Source organism: Sebastes fasciatus, chromosome 22 (genome assembly GCF_043250625.1).
Source record: "Sebastes fasciatus isolate fSebFas1 chromosome 22, fSebFas1.pri, whole genome shotgun sequence".
In the NCBI taxonomy this organism is placed as follows: domain Eukaryota; kingdom Metazoa; phylum Chordata; class Actinopteri; order Perciformes; family Sebastidae; genus Sebastes; species Sebastes fasciatus.
Window position 1 is genome coordinate 16,401,011 of NC_133816.1, and position 24,475 is coordinate 16,425,485.

The window sequence follows — 24,475 nt, forward strand, 5'->3', positions numbered from 1 at the left end:
CTTTAAGCCCGTTGCGTCATACTTACAGTGTAATTGTTGTTGGTCACAGTCACCGGCTGCCCATCTTCTGTGTAGTAGGTCTCTGTGAAGTCTGGACTTAGAAGCTCGCTGGGAAAGAGAAAGAGAGAAGAGGGGAAATGATTAGATAAAATTTTACTTTAATGATTCCTTTGTAATTTAGGTCAAAGCAGCAGGAGGTAGAAATAAGATAGAACATAGAAAAACACAGTCTGAGGCCATGACCACAGAGAACACTGCTTTTACACTCCAGGAACGTCGTCTTTATCTATTCGGAGCATCTTAGATTTGCGGTCCAGTTGGGTGAAAGTTCTGTTATATCCACCATAACCAAAAAGAGGCCCAGTTGTCGGTAAACATTTCTGCTCAGCCTTCTCCCATCATCACATAATGTCATGATATAATAAACAGCACCAGGCTGGCAGCGTCTCCTTTAGTCAGCCAATGACATTAGCCGATGACATTATCTAATGTAATTATCTTGACAAGCTATGTGATTGACAGCAGCTGACTGTGTGGTTGCCTAGCGATTACAATAGATGTTTCCTGAGCTGCTTCTTGTGCGCAACCAGTCCCATGATGACTGAAGTTTTTCATTCTTTCTGATATTCGCTCTCTTCTCAACACTTGTTATCACTAGACATTTTATATTTTACATAAATATATATATACCCATTTATATTAAAATAAATTTTCTAAAATAAACACTTCAAGATCAATTTAATATTTAATCATAATTAGGGCTGTCAATCGATAATATTCAATGATATTCAAAATATTCAATCGCGATTAATCGCATGATTATTCACAAATTAAATTGCACTCAACAGAACATTTGTTCAAAATGTACCTTAAAGGGAGATTTGTCAAGTATTTAATACTCTTATCAACATGAGAGTGGGAAAATATGCTGCTTTATGCAAATGTCTGTATATATTTGTTATTGGAAATCAATTAACAACACAAAACAATGACAAATATTGTGCAGAAACCCTCACAGGTACTGCATTTAGCATAAAAAATATGCTCAAATCATAACATCGCAAACAGACAGCAACAGCTGTCAGTGTGTCAGTGTGCTGACTTGACTATGACTTGCCCCAAACTAAGTGATTATCATAAAGTGGGCATGTCTGTAAAGGGGAGACTCGTGGGTACCCATAGAACCCATTTTCATTCACATATCTTGAGGTCAAAGGTCAAAGGACCCCTTTGAAAATGGCCATGACAGTTTTTCCTCGCCAAGATTTAGCATTAGCATGGATTCCTTAGGTTTTCTACTTTCATATGATACCAGTATCTTCATTCTAGCTTTAAAACTGAGCCAGCTACGACCTAAAAATCGGAAGTTGCGTTAAAAAAAATAGTGGTGTTAAAAATAATTTGCATCTAAACATGACTGTGACTTTGTATAACTACATTTATAGTGGTGACAAATGACAAAATAAGTTCCCCAAGTGGCATACAAGTGTCTGGTTAAACATAACGGGTGATTACATATTAAATCATATTAAGTATGATTAATTATGATGAGGTTGCTCGGGTGACTGTGTATGTGATGCTTCTGCGAAAGAACTCTTAAGATGATCTGATGTGATGCCGACAGCTGCTTTGTGATTTGTGTATCTTGTTTTTACATTCATTTTGTTTTATGAATAAATGTTGAGTGCAAAAAAAAAATAATAATAATAATTTGCATCAACAACGTGTTATTATTGCGTTAACTTTGACAGCACGAATTAGAATAAATGTAATCATAATTTCATCAGAGCAGGAAACTGCTGCTTTCAACACTCAAGCATGTTGCGTCTTTAGGGCGAGTGACACCCAACCAGAGACCCAACAACCACTAATGACATTACCAGGGGTCCTCTCAGCTTGGCCTCTGTGGCTACATTTATCAGGCATGGAGAGCCTCGTGAAAAGATGCCACTGATTGCATTATGGGAAATGTAGCATTTTAGACATTTGCCCCATACTAGGGCATAAAAGTCAGAATATCTTGGCCTGTTCATTTTTAAAATATATGTCTCTTATGAAGGCCCAGCTGTATGGGAGGGCTATATTAAATCACTGGAGTGCCCCTTTAAGATGTAAGGAGTTAATCCCAGAAAGAGTAATGGTGCTATTTTAGACCGTAAGTCTAATATTATTCTTAGTTTCATTTAACAGACTCTAGCAGGCAGACATGTCAGTATGGCTGGGTTGTCTACAGAGAGGGTCCAACATGTACTCTGTCTTTCAGCCAAGTCACAACAAGAATTTATGACTCTGTGATCGCCTAATATGGCACAGTGAGCATCGTGATAGGGAAAAAACATTGTGTAGGCTGATCCGAGGGAAAGCAGCGCTCTGACAGTTTGGTATTTTCCTTTTTCCATTTGACCTTGAAAGCCTTGTTGGCTGCCGGAGGAAACTTTGAGATAGAAACCACTAATTTCTTTAACGCATTAACGCAAATTGCGTTTTTGTAACACGTTTTAAAGCTAGAGTGAAGATCCTGGTATCATATGAAACTAGAAAACCCAAAGAATCCATTGGTACCAACCATGTCATACTAGCTAGACGCAAAGGATGTCCTCCAGATATGTGAATGTAAATGGGTTCTCCGGGTACCCACGAGTCTCCCCTTTACAGACATGCCCACTTTATGATAATCACATGCAGTTTGGGGCAAGTCATAGTCAAGTCAGAACACTGACACACTGACAGCTGTTGTTGCTTGTGTTTTATGCTAAATGCAGTACCTGTGAGGGTCTCTGGACAATATTTGTCATTGTTTTGTGTTGTTAATTGATTTCCAATAATAAATATATACATACACTTGCATAAAGCAGCATATTTGCCCACTCCCATGTTGATAAGAGTATTAAATACTTGACAAATCTCACTTTAAGGTACATTTTGAACAGATGTGCAATTAATTTGTGATTAATCGCAATTAACTATGGACAATCATGCGACTGACAATCGATTGACAGCCCTAATAGAAACACAGAAACTTTAATAGGACATTCACTCCTGTTTTGCCTCACTAGCTCCAAGTGCTCACTAAATTCAACTGATGGTTTACATGATTGAGAATGACTTGAGCTCGGGAACCTTTACTCCTGAGTACAATAAACAAGACAACATGCAATCTCTATAAATGTCTGACAGAGAGGTACCGCCACGCAGGCTCAGAGTAATGACAGTAACGGGCTGATGTGTGAGACCTCATTCTATCTCACACTACACTTGCCCACCGAATCTCTGCTTTGAAGAAAGTGCAAAGTCAGACAAAGCTTCAATGATATTCATAGCTTCTTTCTTTGCTTGCTGACATCCCCGTATGATATTCTGATATTGCCGAGCTTGATTGCTAAAAGCATAATCTCCTGCAAATGAAATGTGGGATCAGCAGGGCCGGAGTCTTTCATGTTGATGGAGTTGGGGCATTGATAACAAAAAGAGAAAGAGAAGGGGAAAAAAAAGATGCCTTCGCTGCGATTGTATCAAGTCTATTCATCTGTTAGTTACTTATCTCATGCAAATAAAGTGCAGATAAAGAAAAAGTTTGTTTGCACCAGATAAGAATTTGCACTTTTGTTGCTCTTCTGCTGCAAGGCGTCTTTGGAAAGTGCCACAAAAGAAAAGAGATTATTGTCGGATGTCTCCTAAAAGGTCACCGTACAACTAAAATGCATCGGCTCCATTTAAGCCCGCGAGAAGAAAAGGTGACATTTGTCATGTCTGGGGACGGAGGAGTCTGTATTCAAATGCCAAGACGTCCCTGGACGGACGCATCAGTAAGGATGATACCGCGAGGACGCCGTCTGGCCTCATTCAGCCTCTGTGTGTGGCTGAATTACTGACCAGGCAGGGGACTCACTCTGGCAGCAGAATCCCTGAGCACAAATGGGCAAATGGAAGACGGACATGAAAAGATGAGCCCAATCTCCATTTGGTCCTGGGGGCCCTATTGTATTATTCATTGAGGGAGATCGTAATGGAACATGATCCAGCTTTCTCACCCCTTTTACTGCAGACGATTTGCTCTGCTATATAAAAAGACGTGGCAGTCGTCTAACGTTAATTTGATTGAAGCTTGTGCACAGACAGCAGTGTGTGAAATGCAAGTCCATCCAATCCAGCGCAGTATTTACACAGCATTTTCATCAAAGGGAGAAAGAATGAAAAAAGCGGATTGCTTTTCGTTGCAGGTGACTGAAGATTATAGTCAAATATCTCCTATGGCTTAATTAAAAACTGGCAAAGGGTGTGATTAACTGTGGAAAAGCTCGAAAGCTTAGCAGACACTGGTGAAATGTTCACCAGCAGTGATCACCTACTGTCTACAATAAATAACCTTTAACTTCCCTGGAGAAAAACAACAGGCGATGATCAGTGTGTGGCATCAGTGTCGATCAGATCGCCAATTTGTCAGGTTCTGGAGCCTCTGCTCTTTGAGGATGTAGTCGACTGGCAAAGATTCATTGTTTTCTTGTTGACTGAGGGGGTGTGATGGTTGGCTCTCTAATGTTGGTGACACCACGGTTTATGTCTTAAAGAAAAACTATGGGTTATCAAAACTTGGGTTTTATTTCTGTAGCTCTGGCCATTGGTTTTATCAGTTATGACAGCTAACCAAAGTATTTGCAGTATTACTAACTAGAATTACCGCCTCATGGTTTTATGCCTACGCCAACGTTTAAATCCATGTCCGTCCAAAGTGTCATCACTTATCCTATTAGACAATTGTGTGAAATTGTCATAATAACCATATGAATTCTTGAGTTAAGGCCAGTGGTTCAAGCTTTGGGTCTAAAAAGTGAAGCCAATGCGGAAGTGCCGTAAATCTGCATTCTTTCTAACAGCCAGCAGGGGGCGACTCCTCTGGTTGTATTGTCTGATTGTATAGAAGTCTATGAGAAAATGAGCCTACTTCTCACTTCATTTGTTAAGGTATCGTGAACGCTCAGGTTCAGGCAAGGTCGTACATTTATTATTAGACGTGTATAAAACAAACGTTTGTATAACAAGAGATGAATGAATACAAACTTCGGTTTTCTTTCCCCCCAAAAGGGGCGCGGCCTTGACTTTTTGTGAAGTACCCGCATGTGCTGGTCTGATATGTATGGCAAGTACAGTAGGTCAAAGTTGAACTAGGAAGTCAGACTAGAAACTGTGATGGATGTTAAAACGGGTTGTGGTTTATCAATTTATCATTGGTCTTTGTTTTTCCTTCTAAATAAATCTGACTGACCTGAAGGTTTGTTTACAACCTGTTTGACAAATTGTGTTTGTCTTCCTGTCAGAGGGTGTCTACAATGTCATCCCAACCGATAGAACTGTCTCCAACAATTCTTTTGTTTTTCTGGAGTCTTCGCTGTTTCGACAGTGATTAATCGGTCCGATTTGAAGCCTAATTTGGCATTCATAGTGTTGCACTTGGTTGATGAACAAAGTTGTGTGAAGACTGAAAAAAAAGAAAGCTTGAGAGAGAAGTTCAAATCCTGCACACGGTCACATCTCTTTGCACGTGGCTTGTTGCTGCGTAAAGTGGGTTCGATTGTCTGATCATCGGTTACAAAAAGAAGGCAAAATTGTCAGACGACGCCCCCCAAATTCCACCATTGGAAATGGGCTTTTAGGCACTATTAGACCATCAGACAAGCACCTTGCTTGAGAAATACTGAGGCCTTTAATCGTGACAAAAGTAAAGGATTACCACTCTTTCAGCATTAGGAATATAATGGTAAACAGAAGCCTCAGAGATTTGTTTTGTGCCTTTTGAGTGTGTTTCTATACCCTGATCAGTATATCAGCATCTGTATCTAGAGAATACGTTTTCAAACTCAGGCCATGAGCAACATATTCGGCTCCCGTTCACTTCCATACTATGTGAGCGGAGGGGCGAATAAAACATTTGCTTCCGGTGGCAAAGCAAATTCACATCACGTGGAGTTCAACTTCGGTGAACTTCGACCGGCGAAGTCGCAACCTCAACCAATAGCAAAGATGTGTGCTTGGTTGACCCCACTTACTGCCTGCATTCACGCATTTGTATATGTCATTATAGTATATGAGTATAATGATAGTGGCTATTTTGGGGCGACACAATAGATCATTTCTCAGTGTCACATTGCTTGAATGAATAAAACGCATATGGCTTCTCCTCACTTGATACCAATTATAGTCGATATCAAGTTGAGTTACAGAAAATGTGATGATTCTGTGATTTTAATTAAGCTTACTAACCTCACCATATTGTTGTGGTTGATTCTTCTTCCCCACCTCTGTAAGGGAGGGAGTGTGCAGATCTGCCGTGCACAGCGTTAAGCGCTATCGTCTACCATGAATGCTCATTAAAAAAGTGCCAGTGGATGTGGAACAACTCATCAGCAGCCCTGATACTGAATAATTACACAAACACACCCAGGCTTTTTCTCTGCCTCAGAGCATCAGCTGCAAAGCCACACAGTGTAGCTGGGGTCAAACCGCTGTGCTACTTCCAAGAAGAAAACTAATGGGCTATTTTGGAGGCAGAGGGAACGCAGACAGGCTGCTTGGCTTTGGTGTGCTGATAAAATTTGCTCTAATGAGCAGGCCGAGATGACAAACAGCTGGACACGGCCGTGTTGATGTACTGTAGAGGTGCTGTGTTTTTGTACCCGTGTTCTTTTCTACTTTTGGCTTCTGATTGGTTAGCAAAGCTCCTATATCTTGGTTAAACAAGCTATAGGAGAAACCACAAGGGGAGGAAGGAAAGCAAACACAAGCGATAGAGGGATGTTGCTGTCATAGGTAAGTGAAAACCCAACGGGGGAAGCTGTTTCACAGATCTTGAGCTACAAAGATGTAGCTGCAGAAATCCCCCACATGGAGATCAGATGTTGTTTGTGTGTGATCCTTCAAGAAAAATTCCCAACAAGAACAATAATTACTTTACAGGCACGTTCAAGGTTAAGGTCAGGTTAGGCTTTGATTGATCAGTTATTCATTTAATCCATAAAATATCAGAAAAAAGTTGTTTAGAATTTTTCTAGAACTCAAGCTGATGTCCAGTTACTAAGGACATAAAAGAGAGAATACCAGTATCACAAATGCGTCCGATACTGCACAAAATTCGGTATCGGCGAGTACGCCAGTCTATGCACAGATCCGATACCGTAATTTATTAAAAAAATCTAGTTGTTTAACTGTAAATCAATTCTTCTTCACCGCTCCAAAACAGTAACCTTCACTGTGCTGGCAATTACTGTTTTAGAGCAGCAGAGAAGAACTGATTGCAAGTAGTTAGTCACGTGACGATAGCAAACAACAACAGTATATTTCTTTTTTTTATCACGCTGGTATCGGCCGATACCGCAAGTTCAGGTATCAGAATCGGTATCGGGAATGAAACATTTTTATTGGCACATCTCTCCTTTTCTTACAAATAAAAAAAGTTAATTAAAAAGCATTAACACCGCTTTGTTAAATTCAATACACTCTGAGGTTTTGTTGCTACAGCCTTAAAAGCCAAAATTATACTTTCTGCATCTGCGAGTACGTTACAGTCCGCGTGATGTAAATTTCGCCATCAGAGGATGCACGCGTTGACTATGTGCGGACAACCACGTACCTCCAACACTGACACACTGACAGCTGTTGTTGCCTGTTGGGCTGCAGTTTGCCATGTTATGATTTGAGCATATTTTTTATGCTAAATGCAGTACCTGTGAGGGTTTCTGGACAATATTTGTCATTGTTTTGTGTTGTTAATTGATTTCTAATAATAAATATATGCATACATTTGCATTAAGCAAACATATCTGCCCACTCTCATGTTGATAAGAGTATTAAATACTTGACTTTAAGGTACATTTTGAATAGATAAAAAATGTGCGATTAATTGCTATTAAATATTTTTAATGGATTGACAGCCCCATTATAAATACTTAGGTATGTGCTTGCTCCATTAGAAGTCATTGCCTGTGGGTGTTTACTTATTGTGTTCTCATATGAAACCGACAGGACCGCTGGAACGCCACACATCCTGCACATTATACCCAAATGTCAACAGCACAACACACAGACCTCACCTTTGTGCACTTGAAATGTGAGATAAACAGACTTCTCCCACCACCAGACTTCATGAGCAAACACAGCCCAATGCAACCAGCGTCACAGCCGTCTAAACAAAGGCATCACGTGACGATGTGGTGCTGTCTGAGAAGGTCTCATTCAGTCATGCCTGAGGGGCTGCTGGGACTAATAGCAAAACAGCAAATACCAGCGAGTCAGTGAATGGCTCCAATTGAAGTAAAGCTCTCCATTATTGTACTGAGTTGCTAAATGGAAACCATCACATGTTGAATATTAAATACAGTAAGTGCTTGAGGCGTCGTTGCTCTAAGATGACACTTTCTGGAGGGTTACTAACAGTACAGTCATGCTGTCATTAAAGTTCAAAGACGTTGCTACTGTGGCTTGGCTTTAGCCTGAGAGGTCTCTTTGTCCAGGAGAGAATATGTGGGGTTGCACACTGATACTCTTTTATAGCTCCATAGAGAATGGATTCAAAGGATGGAGAAATAGGATGTGTCTTTGATAGTATCCATGGTGATATCCCAGGAATCAGGCTACATTTTCTGGTTCACTGATAAATGTACGTGACGATCAGTTAAACATTCACGGCTGACAACAGCGATCAGTCTCCGGGGGACTGTGTATCCACTGTCTCGTGAAGTCCTCGTGTTTCTACAATGGCCACTTCTCAGGGAGTAAGAGCTGCTTTTCAGGCTCTTTCAGCTTCAGGATGAAGTATTTCTGGGTTTTTATTCATATTATATGAGTGTGTTTAAGTCCTCGAGCATGAAACGGTTGTAGAAATTATTCTAAATCATACAAATCTCCAATTAAAGAGAAAACATTAAAAAAGTATTAGTACATGTTCCCACAATCTGATTGACACATTGACTGTACTTGCTCATTGTTTGGGTTCCTACAGACCCCACTGCTGTGTCAAAAGCAAAATGATTCATATCATTGTTTTCAGTCTGCTCATTGACCTGCAATAATAACCATCATTTCTGACCTCCTGACCTGCAGTAACACCCGTTACCACCATGTCCCCGTCAACTGACCGCCCCACTCACCGGCTCCCTCATCAGCCTTAGAGTACCAGCCTATACGCTATAAAGTAGCAGCTGTTGAGGAAATGGTAAAGGATACTAGGGCTGGGCGATATGGAGAAAATCAAATACCTCGATATTGATACTGCAACGATATTGTAGGATTGACGATTGGTGTTTGTTCCAAAATTTGTACACGATTTTGATAAATAATCATCAGTAATGTGGATATAATGACTAAGTGGGTAAAGGCAAATCATAGAACAGCTAGAACAGTCTGGTAAATCCAGAAAAATACATCAATTACATCACTTTTACTGTAATGCATCCTTTAAAACCAGGAAAAGACAACACTTTTCCTCAATCACAATATCCAAAATCTAAGAGGATATCTAGTCTCCTATCACAATATCGATATAATAATGGTATATTGCAGAGCCCTTAAAGTGGCAGTAGGCAGTACATTTTTGGCATCATTGGGCAAAAATGCCATAATAACCTTTCAGCATATTGTAATTCAAGTGTTCTGAGAGATAACTAGACTTCTGCACCTCCTCATGGCTCTGTTTTCAGGTTTTAAATAATCCAGCCGGCTCTCATAGACAGCAGATGGACAGCAGACCTCAGATCAGCTCTTGCTGCTTGTTTTCCTCCGGTCTGTGAAATCTTGCAGATGCCGTTAGGAGCTTCGGAGGACACCGGAGGACACAGAGGCACATCCTTTTTTTCAGGTAACCTGTTTCATATACTACTGTCACGATATAGCGACCGTTTTATAAAAATAACTTTTTTAAAAATCATATTTGCTCCAATCTCTCCTACTTCAGCTTTAAGAATACCATGGCGCCATGTATAATCTGCAGCTGTTGTCTGACGGTTCTTAAAGGGAGATCTTCTGGTTCTTCTGAAGTACGTTCATTCAGAATTACATCATCCGTGGTCCCATTTTCTTTTCTCAACAAAGTCATACAGTGGACTGGATAACAGGGTGTTCTCCAGTTTGACACTTGGAAATAGAGATGGATTCTCACAAAGTTCTTGTAAGTGTGAAAGGAAATTGAGCTTTTTTCATTTCTTCTACCGTACAAATGATTACTTTCTGGCACAATGTGTGTCATGCGTTAGTGAGAAAAGTTAGTTTCATCCCAGTCATGACACCGTTAACTGCTGAAGAGCGAGAGGGGAGAATGGAGAAACCAGAGATGAAGAAAATAGTCAGGGCAGTGGTCTGTGTACGTGCCTACATGTGCTGAATGGATTATTATAACTCATTAGATGATTGGGAAAACAGCAAATAAGACAGATGTGGCTTATTTGTCCCACAGCAGGCACTCCAGCTAAAACATGCAGGTTCATATTCAAGGGACACGTTTTGACGTCTGAGACATTATGTTGTTAGTTCTTAGTTAACTGGTGTAGATGCACTGATGCATACACCTCTACGAGATGAAATTAGAGATATGTGACCTTTGTAAGAAAACTGAGAACATGCAGCCTGCAAATATATAAACACCCAAGGGTGCCCAAACATGTCAGAGTGGTTCACCTCAATCACAAAAAGCTAAAACACCTAATATGACACAGCTCCAACCGACAAAAACATGTACAACCACATTATAAGATCACCTAAAACACATTCTGAAAAACAACTTCAAACCCTACAAGGACTCTTACGTCACACTGTCCGTGACCTGAAGAAAAATCTGGACAAATATTGGCTTTTATCTGTCTCTCTGCTTCCTCCTGGCCTTGCCTTATCATCGCTGTGCTGCTGACTGCTCTGTGGAAGCATAAAATGACATTAAAAATACATACAGAGATAAAAAAAATAACAATAAAAAAAGCGCAGAACTTCAGAGTGGATTATGGAAGCACATAGTTCGCCAAAAAAGCCTGACCTCTATCCAACTGCTCATTTTGTTTTATGATAACTGCTGCGACAATAAACCGTAACTCTATATCACTTAATTTTATCTGATCAATTTATTTGATCCAAGTAAAATGGCTAAGCTGAGCAGTGAATGATAATAGAAACATTTGGGAAAAGCTAAGCATTTTGATCATTTAAAGGAATAGTTCAACATTTTGCTTCTTTCAGGTGTTAAGTAGAGACCAGTGGGAAAAGTGAAGCCAATGAGGAAGTGCCTTAAACTTGCATTCTCTCTAACAGCCAGCAGGGGGCGACTCCTCTGGTTGCACAAAGAAGTCTGATTGTATAGAAGTCTATGAGAAACTGAGCCTACTTCTCACTTGATTTATTACCTCAGTAAACATTGTAAACATGAGTTTATGGTCTCAATCGCTAGTTTCAAGTCTTCTTCAATACAGCATGATGTTCATTTAGTAAATTATGGTCCCATTTAGAGTCAAATAGACCATAAAGCAGGGGATGCTTTAGGGCGGGGCTACCTTGTGATTGACAGGTCGCTACCACGGCGTTGTCCGGTCTGGGAGTTGATTTCGTTTTAGAACTTTAACCATTTCAGAGTGTGATTTCACTTCATCAAAGTTAATTAGAACCATTTTGGTCGCCTAACAATATATTATTCAGCGTTCGGTTGTAACTCCACCCTCTCGTGTCACTTCTGGTTGCAAAAAAACAAGATGGCGAGGCTTCAAAACCGCAGTCTACAAACCAATGGGTGACGCCACAATGACTACACCCACTTCTTATATACAGTCTATGGTACAAACCTGAAATCAGGCTGTGATTAGTCTAGCTTAGCATTAGGACTGGAAGCAGGGGGAAACAGCTAGCCTGGCTCTGTCCGAAGTTCAAAAATCAACACCTACCAACACCAACTAAAGCTCATCACATTTTTCCCAGAGCCCAAAAGTGACGTCTTCAAATTGCTAACAGTTCAAAACCCCAAAATATTTAATTTAATTTCAAGAAAGAAAAGAAGCAAATCCTCACGTGAGAAGCCATTGGAAACCATTGACTTTTTCACTTTAAAGAACTACGAATTGATTAATCAACACATTTTTGCAGCTGTAATAAACACCTACTGACTGTCCGCATGAATTTTATTTTCAACAAATTTCAACCAAATCATAACCACCTCAAGCTCCCAGTCATAAACATTCAAAAACAAAAAGGACATTAGGTTTGATTTCTACATTTCTGTTTAAGATTTAGAATCAGAACAGGAATCTGTTACAGGAACTGATGTTGCCAGTGAACCTTATCATAATTCTGCAAAGACATAAAGGAAGTGAGAACTGAAAGATGATGGGTGTTGTTCCCTCTTCTAGTCATAAAGCGACTCTACGTGCCGTTGAGTTCTTGTAATTTAATCTGCCTTGAAGCCGAGTTGAACGAAGTGTCAACGCTGCTTTGGTGCTTCACTTCTCAGAAACACAGCAGCTGCGTCCGTGTGGTTAAGGTGTGCCACTGCCTCATCAACCACAAACCCTGACATGGTTTATGAACCCTGTAGTGTAAAACTGTTGTGATAGGCTGAGACGCGTGCAAAGCTGTGCTGACCTCAGATAATCTAACGTTTTAACCGCAAATGGAAAAATCCCCGTTCACACCTTTATGTAGTATGTCATTAGCAACCAGTTTATTTATGCAATGTGAGAATACATTTGACTAAGACTATTTAAAGGATTATATCTTTATGCTTTTATGTGTTCTCGACATTTAACGAATGCAACAAGCAGCTACAGACTTGTTTTTATGTGAGCTTTTAGCTGTTAAGCTATTAAAATCACTGTGAACCCCAGTCTCAAAGGTTGTTAAGGCTTTCACTCTGCACACATAGCTACGTGCAGACCAGTGTGACTTTCTTGTTGACATATTCAAACAGCTTGTTGTCCGGCCAACAGCCCCAATCCCAGAGGGATTCTTTATTTACCATAGAAGCCTACAAAACCAGCAAATAGTCACATTTGAGGAGCTGGAAACAGTGATGATTGAACAGTGACATTTTTTCTTTAAAAACTACTTAAATGATTATTTGATTGTCAAAATTGTTGTTGATTACTTTTGATTAATTAATTGGCTAATCAATTAATCGTCTTATTGACTGGCTGATTTGTGACAAGCTAAAATCTATATCTTTCTTGTTAAGTCATAAGACTAACGCTGTATCTCTATTCGGATACTTCTGATACACTCCATGTAGTACACTGAGCACACTATGTACGTACTTGCGTAGTGCGTGAATTTCAACAAGGTAGTTTTGACTCAACAAACTGCCGTTGTACACTTACCAGAAGCTCATTAGATCAGCTGGTGATAGTATAATGTTATATATTGCACGTCTTAATGCAAATATTTGTACATATTTCTTATGTTCTCATTTTAATTTAAGTACTTACTTATATTTCTTTACATATATTGTGTTTATATTGTAGCATTACGTACATAATTTATTTCTATTTTCTAACATTTCTTTATGTTTATACAACTGTAACGCTCCAATTTCCCCCCCAGGGATCAATAAAGTATTTCTGACTCTGATTCTATCTTTAAGTATTAGATGAATTATATTTTTTTTATCTGATGATGGTTTAAAAAGATTACAAAAGTTACTACAATTCATCATGACGGGATCATGAATGTCAATATCCAAAATGTCATCGTAATGCATCCAATAGTTGCTAACCAAAACTGTCATCCTCAAAGAGGGGATCACTAAAAGCATTACGATACATCATAAATGTATACATTTTGACATAGTTGTTGAGGTATTTCACTGGATAAATGAATACTTTGACCTGCTGGTGGCTCTATGAAAACGTCAAGGGCTCACCAATGTCATTAGCATTCTTCCTCTGGGCATCAAACATGTTTGAACCACATTTCATGGCAATCCATCCAAATAGCTGTTGTAGATATTTCAGTCTGGACCAATGTGGTGGACTCACCAACAGACATTACCATAAAATACTAGTACATGCCACCAATAGACAGTCATTGCCGTCCATGGAACCACGCAGGCTAAAAACTGGAGACCTCAGATACCACCTTGATAAAGGCGAGAAGCAGAGCACAAACTGAGTTTGTGAAATTGCTTTGAAATCTCCCATGGTGGACTGACAAAGAACCAGTAATTGCTCCAAAAAATGTTGCTCTCCTCAAGACCAATCAATAACCATACAAAAAGGAAGCACTAAAACTGTAATAGAGTATAAATGGAGCTGTGCCAGGGCCTTCTTTTCAAAGGCTAACTTTACAATGAAATAATGACCAAAATGTACTAAAATCATGTATTTGGTTGTCACTCCATGTCTCCATTGATTTTGTAGTAATGGGTCCATTTGTTGTCTTTAGAAACAGAAACAAAAGCAGATCCTTGTTAAACTACCTGAAGCGTGTTTAAGTGCCGGTGACATTCAGAGAATGTAGTCACGGCTTCTCTAGCTCTTCTCTTTGTGCCGATCCTTTAGTTGAGTATGTTGTATTTCTTCTTTCTCCATTTTTTGGAAGTGATCCTGTGCTTTTCAGTCTGAGGTTTCGGAACATTTTAAGTCATGATGATGGCTGACAGGATTTTATGGTGCGCTTTGGAGCTGCAGATTACAGTTGTGGGGAGAGGACAGTTTGTCTTTTCCTGCTGTGTCCTTTGTTTGCGCCTTAGGGGACTATGGGGAAGGAAGAAGTAAAGCAATGGTTTTGAAAATGGGTTTAGAAGTAGCCATATTTTATAAATATCTGTTTTCTTTATAACCCAAAAGTCATTTTGAAGCCCATTAAGTCATCCCATCAGACTCTACACGGTGTATTATTATTCACCCTGCAGTGTCTTGGTAGGACTTCTGGCATTACTGACATAGCTATTAGTTTCATATAGCTCTTCGCCCATTAATATGTTCCGTATTCAAGTTATGCACATGATGTTATGGCTCTATGACAATTAAAATGTTGAACAAATAAGCACTATTCAACAAAATGATCAAAATGTTGTTGTTAAGACCATATGATATAGTCAAAAGTTCCAAGAACACCTTTGTGATTTCAACAAAGTGAAGCAAACATTACTCTGTAAGTCTACAAAAAAAACTACAGCTCCCATGAAAATGTACTAGTGCCTCATCGTAGCTTGATTTGTTCCATATCGATAAAATTGTCTTAATCTCATCTTTCCAACGCCCCTCATACACATGCACGAGCACCGCCACATTGTAACTACTTAACACACACAGAGCGGAGAGAGGACATCAACTCAACAACGCAACCTCATGACGAATAACCTCGACAGTGCTACTTTTGGCTTTCTTGGTCAAACCACTTCTCCTTTGGCTTCCTCTATATTTCTCACTTTGATGACACATGAGATGGACCTCTCGAGCTGATTCTTTGAATGTGTCTTTTATTTTGGTAGTCTTCACTTACTGTAAACAATTTTCTGATCCCCTTGATTTCTTAGAACAGGAAGCTGTACATCCTGCTCTCAATTTTACTGGTGTAAAGAGCAGATTGATAACTTTTTGGAGCCTGTTTCTATCAACAGGTCATTCCAACCTGAAGGTCAAAACAGTTAGATTGATTACTGTCTTTATATGAGCCTTTTCTGATCTGGCACCCTTATTGTCAGGATGACATTGTTTGCTCTCAAAAACCTATATGACCATTACAAGAAATGATTTGACTGTTTTCTGATCTGACAACTCTGAGGTTGAGGTTTAGTTAAGAAGGAAGTTGAACCACTTGGTGTAGGTTACAGAAAGATCCTGCTTATGGTTATAACAAATCAGGAATCAACTGAGAGAACTACTGTAATAATATCATATTGCTATAAACACATAATAAAAACAAACCAACAGTCACCATGACTATTATGACAGTAACATGACCAGCTGATCCCAGAGCTGTGCAGGAGAATTGATCTAATTAGCTTTGTCAGACTGCTGTAGAAGAAAGCCTCTTATTCCAGTCCTCCAGCCTTTAACATTATACTTTACATTAGGAAACTGACGTTTGCTGAAATGAAGGTAAAGGTGATCACACAACACAGTCTCACAGCAGTTGGTGAGATAGTCACACATTTTAATCTATTTGATTAAGGTACATAGACACAAGTTTCCCTTTCTTTTTTCATGACGCTCAGCACGACTTTCAACAACGGATTTTTCATGCGTTTTCCTACTTATGTCCAGCAACACTCGACAGACGTGTCAATTTCCGCTCCAGTCTTTTCAAAATAAAACTACTTAGTTAGGTTTAGGAGTAGATCGACTTGGTTAGGCTTAGGCAACAAAACCACTTAGTTACGTTTAGCAAAACATCGTGGTTTGGGTTAAAATAACACCGGAAGTGCTGTAAGTTAAGTACGGAAGTTACAAATAAATCAACTTTGACTTGTGGTTTCACACGGGGCATGATCACCCGTCTCCTGAGCGAAAGTCCTGTGTTTTTTTAACCCACCCATCCACCCCGAACTCCTACGAATTGATTTCGTGCTGACCATCATGAAAAAAATTTAAAATTTGCATCTATGTACGTGAATTAATACATTACATTTTGTGACTTCACAAACTGCTGTGTAACTGGGCTGATTCACAAAGCAGTAGATGTCAATCTAATATACATTAAGTCAATGAGTACAGTATGTACTACAGGGAAGTTCATCCCTCAGTCAATATGCTCATCTGTAATATACAGTATAAACACTGCTCAGTGCTTCATTAGGATTGCACTCGTTGATGTATTTTAGGTCTGTTGTAGAAAGCATTTAATGGTGAGCTGATACAGCACAACAAGCCCAGCTGCTGGTTACGTCTACAATGACCTACTGCCAATAGCTGGCACAGCGATATCTGCAGATAACATGGAGGGGAGGGTGGGAGAGAGACCCATTGCCCTACTGACAGGAAACACACAAAATATGCATAAACACATTCTCCTCTCGCTCACACTCGCTCTCAGACGTTAAGTATGGCCATCTGCTGTTAATCATCTCTCTTTATTTACCCATCATTACTCACACATACCCAGACCAAACTAGTTTACACGCAACTCCTCCTGCTGACCGCGTACACAGAGCTCCTTCAGTCTTCAGTCCACTTTCCTGGCTCCTCCCGCCCCAGGGAGCGTTCACAACACCAGCAGTTGAGATGGGCTGATAAACATCTGACACGACGGATGGGGAGGGAGGAGGGGGCTCTCTTTGCTCCTCTCCTGTTTACAGCAACCACTGAACAGAAACTCATACTATCCTGTGTTGCTTGCATAATGGATTATGCCAACACATTGCCATACCTACCATGACCTGATTTAAATAACCATAAATAGTGTCCTGCTATAAGGGGGCGCTGAAAGGAATGGTACGCAGACATTCTTAACAAAAGAAAAATGGCTCAATGCCTTACGAGGCCAAAACAAGCGGGGTAATTGAACATTTGAGAATTTCTGAACTGAGCATATTGTGCTGAGCCTCAAAGACACAAAGGGGAGGCTGAGAGAGGACATTCATCACGTCTGTAGGAAAGGCTGCAGGGAGCGGCAACGGTGGCGATAAGACAACAAAGAAATGACAGCAGCCCAGGTTTCAGGTGCCGTCTCCCATAGCGACATCAAAACACTGCTGGCCCTTTTATTGTTTGTCTGTACCCCCGATATAAATACTTTTAATTGTAATTACCGTGTTCCTGGGCCTGAGATAAAGTTTAGCTAAGTTAATGGCCTCTGGAAAAAAACAGAAAAAAAAATCAATGGCAGCGCTGCGGTTAATGAAATTATGCGTCCCTCCCTGGTCCTCTAAGAGACATCTGGAACAACAGAGGCAGCATCTGGGGCCCGATGAGGGGCCGCATCAGACAACCTAACTCAATCAAGGAAACACATGACTGCTACGAGACAACAAGAAGCGTAGAAGTGGCAGAGAGAGGAAAGATAAATGATTACTCATGCAGTGCTTTGGTATGTATAAAACCAATAGTTAGTATTTATTAAAGCTGCGCTAATCAATGTTTTATATCGACGATGGATCAAATGACTCACAGAGAATGATCGGCAACCAGTTCCTCTCGGCTCTATGGAGGTTCTTAGCCTCTTTCAGCTCATTGTTTTGGTTTCAGGCTGATTTTGAAATCAATTTTTTAATGCCAGAATCGATATTTCCGCTTCATTTAAGTCTATGCAGAGGTAGAAGGAAGTTACCGCTTTTATTGTTGTAGTCTGAGTAACGTGACGTCATATCCGTTCCGTATCCATCAACCAAAACAAACCGCAGCGAGCCAAAACGAGAAATTAGAAAACGTTGGAGGGTCTGCGTGGATACGACCTGCACCCTCACATGTTAAATCCAACGTGGTAAACACTACACATCCAGTAAAGTATGGAAACACTTTGGGTTTCACACATTGCCAGGAAAAGCAGAGCTAGACATCGCGGCTAAAGCTGCATGCTAACTCTGTCGTGGACAGGAAATGTTGTTGTATCGCGGTAACGTGCGGTCAAGTCGGCCGTCCATGGAGCTGACCATGGATGTATAAAGAGAACGGAGCTGACGGGAGAGCTATCGACGGACTTGGAGAAGTTAGATGAAGTATAAACGTGTGATTTCTTCCGGTTTTCAAAATAAAGTATTAACAAAGGGAACTGTATATACAAAATACATACATGGAAATAAGATTGATGCGATTTTATTCACCAGAAGTATATAAAACATTACATGTCACTTATAAATTAAAAAGAAAATACCACTAATTTGTGTGTCTTTTTTTATTTTATTTTTGGGTTGTTGGAAAAAATGTAATAAATAATGTCTGAAAATGACTGATATATTTGACTTCAGGACATCTCTGACTACATACATGCAAAAAATCAAACATTCTTACCGTATAAATTTTGATATTTTCCAAAGTAAAAGTGCCTATAAGTGATGATTCAACTTTTTCCCGTGGTCTAGTGTTAAAAAAGTTTTTAAAAAATCGCAATAAATCATAATATCGAATCGCAATACTTGAATCAGGAGATAGGTGTATCGTTCCAGCCTTAGTTCTAAGTAAGTGTGGCCCACTCTATATCATAAAATACACTGCAACGACAGGCAGCAGAGGAGACCTGACAAGCACACTTCACATAGCTAACCTCAACCTGACAACATGCCCTGGTCACATTCTTAGACTGAGACAACCACGAACCCTCCATGTTTGTCACACTGTCTCTAATTGGCCCCAACGCCTGTTCATGGCCCGTCACCCATCTGTGAAGTGTGCTGTCGGCTCCCTGAGCGCCTGTCACAGGATCAAGGTTAATGGCTTCTGTTGAAAACAAAAGGAGTGGTAATTGCTCAGGGCAAATATATATGTTGGTCTTCTTGGCTTGTGTCATACGTAGTTTAATTCAAGGTGTTGTAATGACCTTACGAAATGGAATCTTCCATTGAGTCTATCTAATGAGACAGAACAAAAGAAAAGAAGAAGAAAGTATCTTAGCTTTCAGTGGACATTGTGTTTATGTGGGAACAACAACTATAAGCAAAGCTCTGAGCATTTCCTGAGCAGCCTTGAGAAGAGTGTAACAAACATAAGTCACATCATTTAGCATGGTGTCGTTTGACAAACAGAAGTGAATGCTGTAGCACACTGGGTGAGCCACACAGACAACATACAGTCAAGGTAAAGGAGCTGGGTTGTGCCGAGCAATCTATAAAACTGCTGCTTTCCTGGAGCATCAGCAACACTGGGACACGAGACAGCGGTTTATCTCCACAATGCAGCGCATGTGTCACAACAAATCAACACGTGGCTGTAATATCAGACAAAATATATCAGTGCATTGTGGGACATCTTGACGGCGCCATATGACGTTATGTCGACACCTTTTGAACGTGGAAATCAACACCTCTGACACCGAGCAACACAAAAGTATAGTGTGACAAAATAATCTCAGCTCAAAGGTCCAGCTTTTTTGGAGCTTTCAACATCGTCTCATGGTCTTCATCAGGAGGTGGTTTCACACCTAAAGGTCCGTTTACTGAATCAAACCAATGCAAGGATGATACATAATTTAAATTTTCCAACTGGTCAGGTTTGCGTTCACAAAGGCAAAACTCAAACGGTACAGAAATTGTAAATATCATTTGATTATTGGTCATACAGGTGGCTCCTCGTACGACTTGTGTGGAGTGCTTTACTACGATATGACAAGACTGAGTGGATGAAGCAAAAGTTGTTAAATGAGCCGAACAGTCGGCTGCAGGGACGGCGGGTTGCGCTAGATTCAGTGGACTACAATTACCAATGGACCAATGATTCAATAGACTTCAATTACCATCAATACTGATTAGACATCCACATATAAGGTGGCGTATTTTCCCTTTAATACGAGAGAGGACAATCGATTTTCAGGAGTTTAAAAGAAGGCCCCCGAGTCTGCCAGCTAAATTCTTTGCATGTTTTTCAAATTGAACAAGACAGGCTCGGAGAGAAATTGGATCTCGGAAATGTCATCTAGGGACATTGTGAAATTTCAAATGAAAGAGACATCAATTGACTGGCTCAGCTTTTCTAGTCTCAGTTCAAATAACATTCAAGGTCATTTTCATGGCAACAATTAGCCTGAAATGCTGGGTGTGTAGTATCATGTTAAATATACACCAAGTGAAGGGAACAAAAACAGGAACGAAGGAAGATTATATTTTGTTTTTGACATTTTAATGGTTTCATGAACCTTCCTGATTGTGTATAGTTATATTGAGGTGCACGACTTTGCTGTCTGGGGACGTGGGAAAGGTGTGTGAAGTGTGATTCGTGCTGGCCATCAGTCACCCTGGACTTCAGGCGTGAAGTGAAATGAGAGATGGCAACAAAGCCCCTGCAGGCCTGAGCCTTGGTCGTGGTCTGTCTCAGGCGTTCAGTTTCAGAAGGTCACACTTTGACAGATGAGGCTATGCTGTCTTTAGGGATACAAACACAATGGTGAACAGGACCGCGCTGTACAAGCATCAGATGTCAGAGAGAGTGTGTGTGTGTGTGTGTGTGTGTGTGTGTTTCTGCAGATACGCAACCAAGCAGAAATGTGGAGTAACTATATAATGTTTCAAGGCTGCACATCTGCTCCGACACGACTTCCTCAGCACATGCCAAACAGGAAACACTACAGAGTCTGCAGGGTATACAGGTCTGGCAGCCCAAGGCTCAAACCACCACCTGCTCTCTGCTTCACTCGTTCTTTACATCTACTTCTCCTCCTTAACCTCTTTGACCTCCAGGACTAACTTTCACTGAAGGTTTTATTCTGTTTCCGGTGAGCTTCTCTAACCCTCTGCAGCATCTCCGTCTTTCCCACACTCCAACAGCCTTTGAAGGACAATTAATTTCCTGGTACTGACTTATATGTCACCCTCCCCTCCCAACCTCCTACCAACCTCCTCCTCCTCTCTCCCCACATCCCTTCATCCCTTCATCCTGCCAGCTGATGCAGCTCTGAATCGGAGTGGTTTTTCTTGGGATTTTCCTTCGCAAAAAGGAAGCGGACGCAGGCTGGGCTCGGAGCTGCCAGTCACCGTCTGAGCTGACATCCCGAGCTGGATTAGAGCAGATTAACAGAACAAAGCTCATTATTGATTTTAATCATTATTAAAGTGGAGACACTATGGGGGGCTGCGGCCGAGTTCAAACACAAAAAAATGGGTGGAAAAAATCGATGAAGGAACCGGGATAATAAAGGCTGTAGCCAGGAGAGTGCTTAGAAAGTGCCGTTCGTTCTAAACTTGTCTTTGTGAAGTCAGACTCTCGGAGGACTCCGGTCCTAATTAACACCTTGTCAGGACTGCCGCCTGGAGTACGGCAATACATTTAGCTCAACTAGACACATCTGCAAGGGGTCTGCCTCATCATTATGTACAATGGATGTGCATGTATTGCCCATTTCATTACATATCATCCCAGGGTGGCAGAGTAATCAAGGCTTTCATTAACATAGAAAGAGGTTACACTTCATCCAGTAACCCTCAACAGAAAAATTTGCAATTAAAATTAAATGTGCTCTTTAAGTGCAATGCCAACATCCTGAGCTGTGTGTGTGTGTGTGATGTACTGAGGCGAGGAGATAAAGCTGCTGAGCACCAGCAGCCAATGCAAACTAATTGAATGATATGGCCCATTGTTTTGATGCTATTAATATTTAATATATGATGATTACTCTGCTGGCACTTCTTTAATAATGTACATGTTTGTTTAATTCCTTTTCCTTGCTTGTGCACACACACACACACACACACACACATGCCGCTGTGTAAACAGAGTCACCTGTAACATTAGCAGCAAGTGATGTTCGTACTTTCTGAAGTGAAGAAGCTTTTCTTGATTCAATAAGTTGAAACTGTGCCTGTTCAATTTCTAAACAGATAATTTTTTTATTATAGACTTTTTTTTTTTTTTTTTTTCCCCTTAGGAGGCCGTTTCATTTTCTCTGTGTAAGAATTAGTTTTGCTGTTATGAGATTATGTCCTACTGGATGAGGAAATTGCTTTCTTCATAGCAAGCTTTCCATGAAATAATTATCGATGGGAGAATATATCTCAGGCTTTGATCCAGGGTGTGTAATTGCAACAATGAACTCCTTAAAAGTGTTGTCACGATACTGGATTTTATAACTTTGATACAACACCGTAGTAAAATATTGATATTCGATACAATACCGCAGGGAAAAATTGACACAACATTGAGGTCATAACTCTGTGAGACTGTGGTGGATGGATCTTCCCCCCGAGGGGATCTTATTGGGAATGCATCAATCTGGTTCACAGATTAGATCTATGAAGAACGTTGTGCTTTAGTAAACAATTTAATCATAAACACATTGGTTGTATAGACATGAGGGCTGTCAATTGATTAAAATAGTTAATCGTGATTAATCGCAACTTAATCACACACTTTTTATCGTTCGATATGTACCTTAAAGGGAGATTTGTCAAGTATTTAATAATCTTATCAACATGGGAGTGGGCAAATATGCTGCTTTATGAAAATGTATGTATGTATGTATTATTGGAAATCAATTAACAACACAAAACAATGACAGATATTGATCCAGAAACCCTCACAGGTACTGCATTTATCATAACAAATAATGCTCAAATCATAACATGGCAAACTGCAGCCCAACAGGCAACAACAGCTGTCAGTGTGTCAGTGTGCTGATTTGACTATGACTTGCCCCAAACTGCATGTGATTATCATAAAGTGGGCATGTCTGTAAAGGGGAGACTCGTGGGTACCCATAGAACCCATTTTCATTCACATATCTTGAGGTCAGAGGTCAAGGGACCCCTTTGAAAATGACCATGACGGTTTTTCCTCGCCAAACTTTAGCGTAAGTTTGGAGCATTATTTAACCTCCTTCACGACAAGCTAGTGTGACATGGTTGGTACTTTAAAAACTGAGCCCGTTACAACCTAAAACTCACAAGTTGCATTAATGAGTTAAAGAAATTAGTGGCGTTAAAACAAATTTGCGTTAACGTGTTATTATTGCGATAACTTTGACAGCCCTAATATATATAAATGGTGGTGACGCAGCAGAAAAGTCAAACCCACAAAGCATAGTAAACGAGACGGGGTCGGTGTTTCAAGACGGGTTGAAATAGAGAAAAAGGACCTGGTGCCACATCAGTGAGTCGAGCCGAGCCATGCAGTGGAAATGAAGCATTACTGTTCTATATATAGTAATCGTCATGTATACTGTTTTGGCAGTTAGTATACAAGAAATCAGTTTACTTTTCCATTTCAAACAAACAGAAAATGATGCAACATGTGTGCCAATTAAACTTCATAAATATGCTTGAAAAAATAATCTAACTCAAGGTACACCTGGAACAAAGCGCTACAGGAACAGTTTTGTTCCAGCTGCAATTGTTCACTTAAATAAGTCCTAGCAGCCTTGCACATATTTATGGAAGTTTATCCCCTTTTCTCATTTTATTGTGTATTTTCTGTACTCATATTTCAGTAGTTTTTTATATTGTTCTTGTGGCCTTCTCTTTATGCTGGGTCCTGATTTCAGTAAGCCTTTGAGTACACTTTGTCATGCTTTTGGTATGTCTGTCTTTTGTCTGTGCTCTACCTCATTGTCAATACGGATGTCATCCTCTATTTTCAAGTCACCTGAACCTGAACCTGAACCTGACTAGCTCCAACCAGCTGTCAACCATATCTCACAGCCTCCATCAGCGACTGGAAGGGGTTACGATCCCCCCCCCCCCCCCCCCCACATGTGACCAACATGTTTACATACTTAGTTCACGTGTTTACAACTGAGCCTGCTCCATTTACTGATAAAAACCATGGACGCAGTCAAAAACCTGAAAACACTCGTAAGAAAAAAAACAAGATTCCAAGTTCATTCTTGACCTCGGACACAACAATCATAGGATCTATTTAGTATCTGTTTTGGAGCTTTC

General features: G+C 40.2%; 2 protein-coding genes across 2 annotated transcripts in view; one reads left to right on the forward strand and one right to left on the reverse strand.

Annotated features, from left to right (window-relative positions):
* Nucleotides 1–24,475, forward strand: part of LOC141760961 (bolA-like protein 2) — a 246,952-nt gene that overhangs the window by 70,065 nt on the left and 152,412 nt on the right. The gene's annotated exons all lie outside the window — the stretch shown is intronic.
* Nucleotides 1–24,475, reverse strand: part of adam19a (ADAM metallopeptidase domain 19a) — a 169,445-nt gene that overhangs the window by 64,547 nt on the left and 80,423 nt on the right. Inside the window, exon 4 of the mRNA XM_074624422.1 lies at nt 27–108. Coding sequence (XP_074480523.1) covers nt 27–108 — 82 coding nt within the window. The remainder of the gene's footprint in view (nt 1–26; nt 109–24,475) is intronic.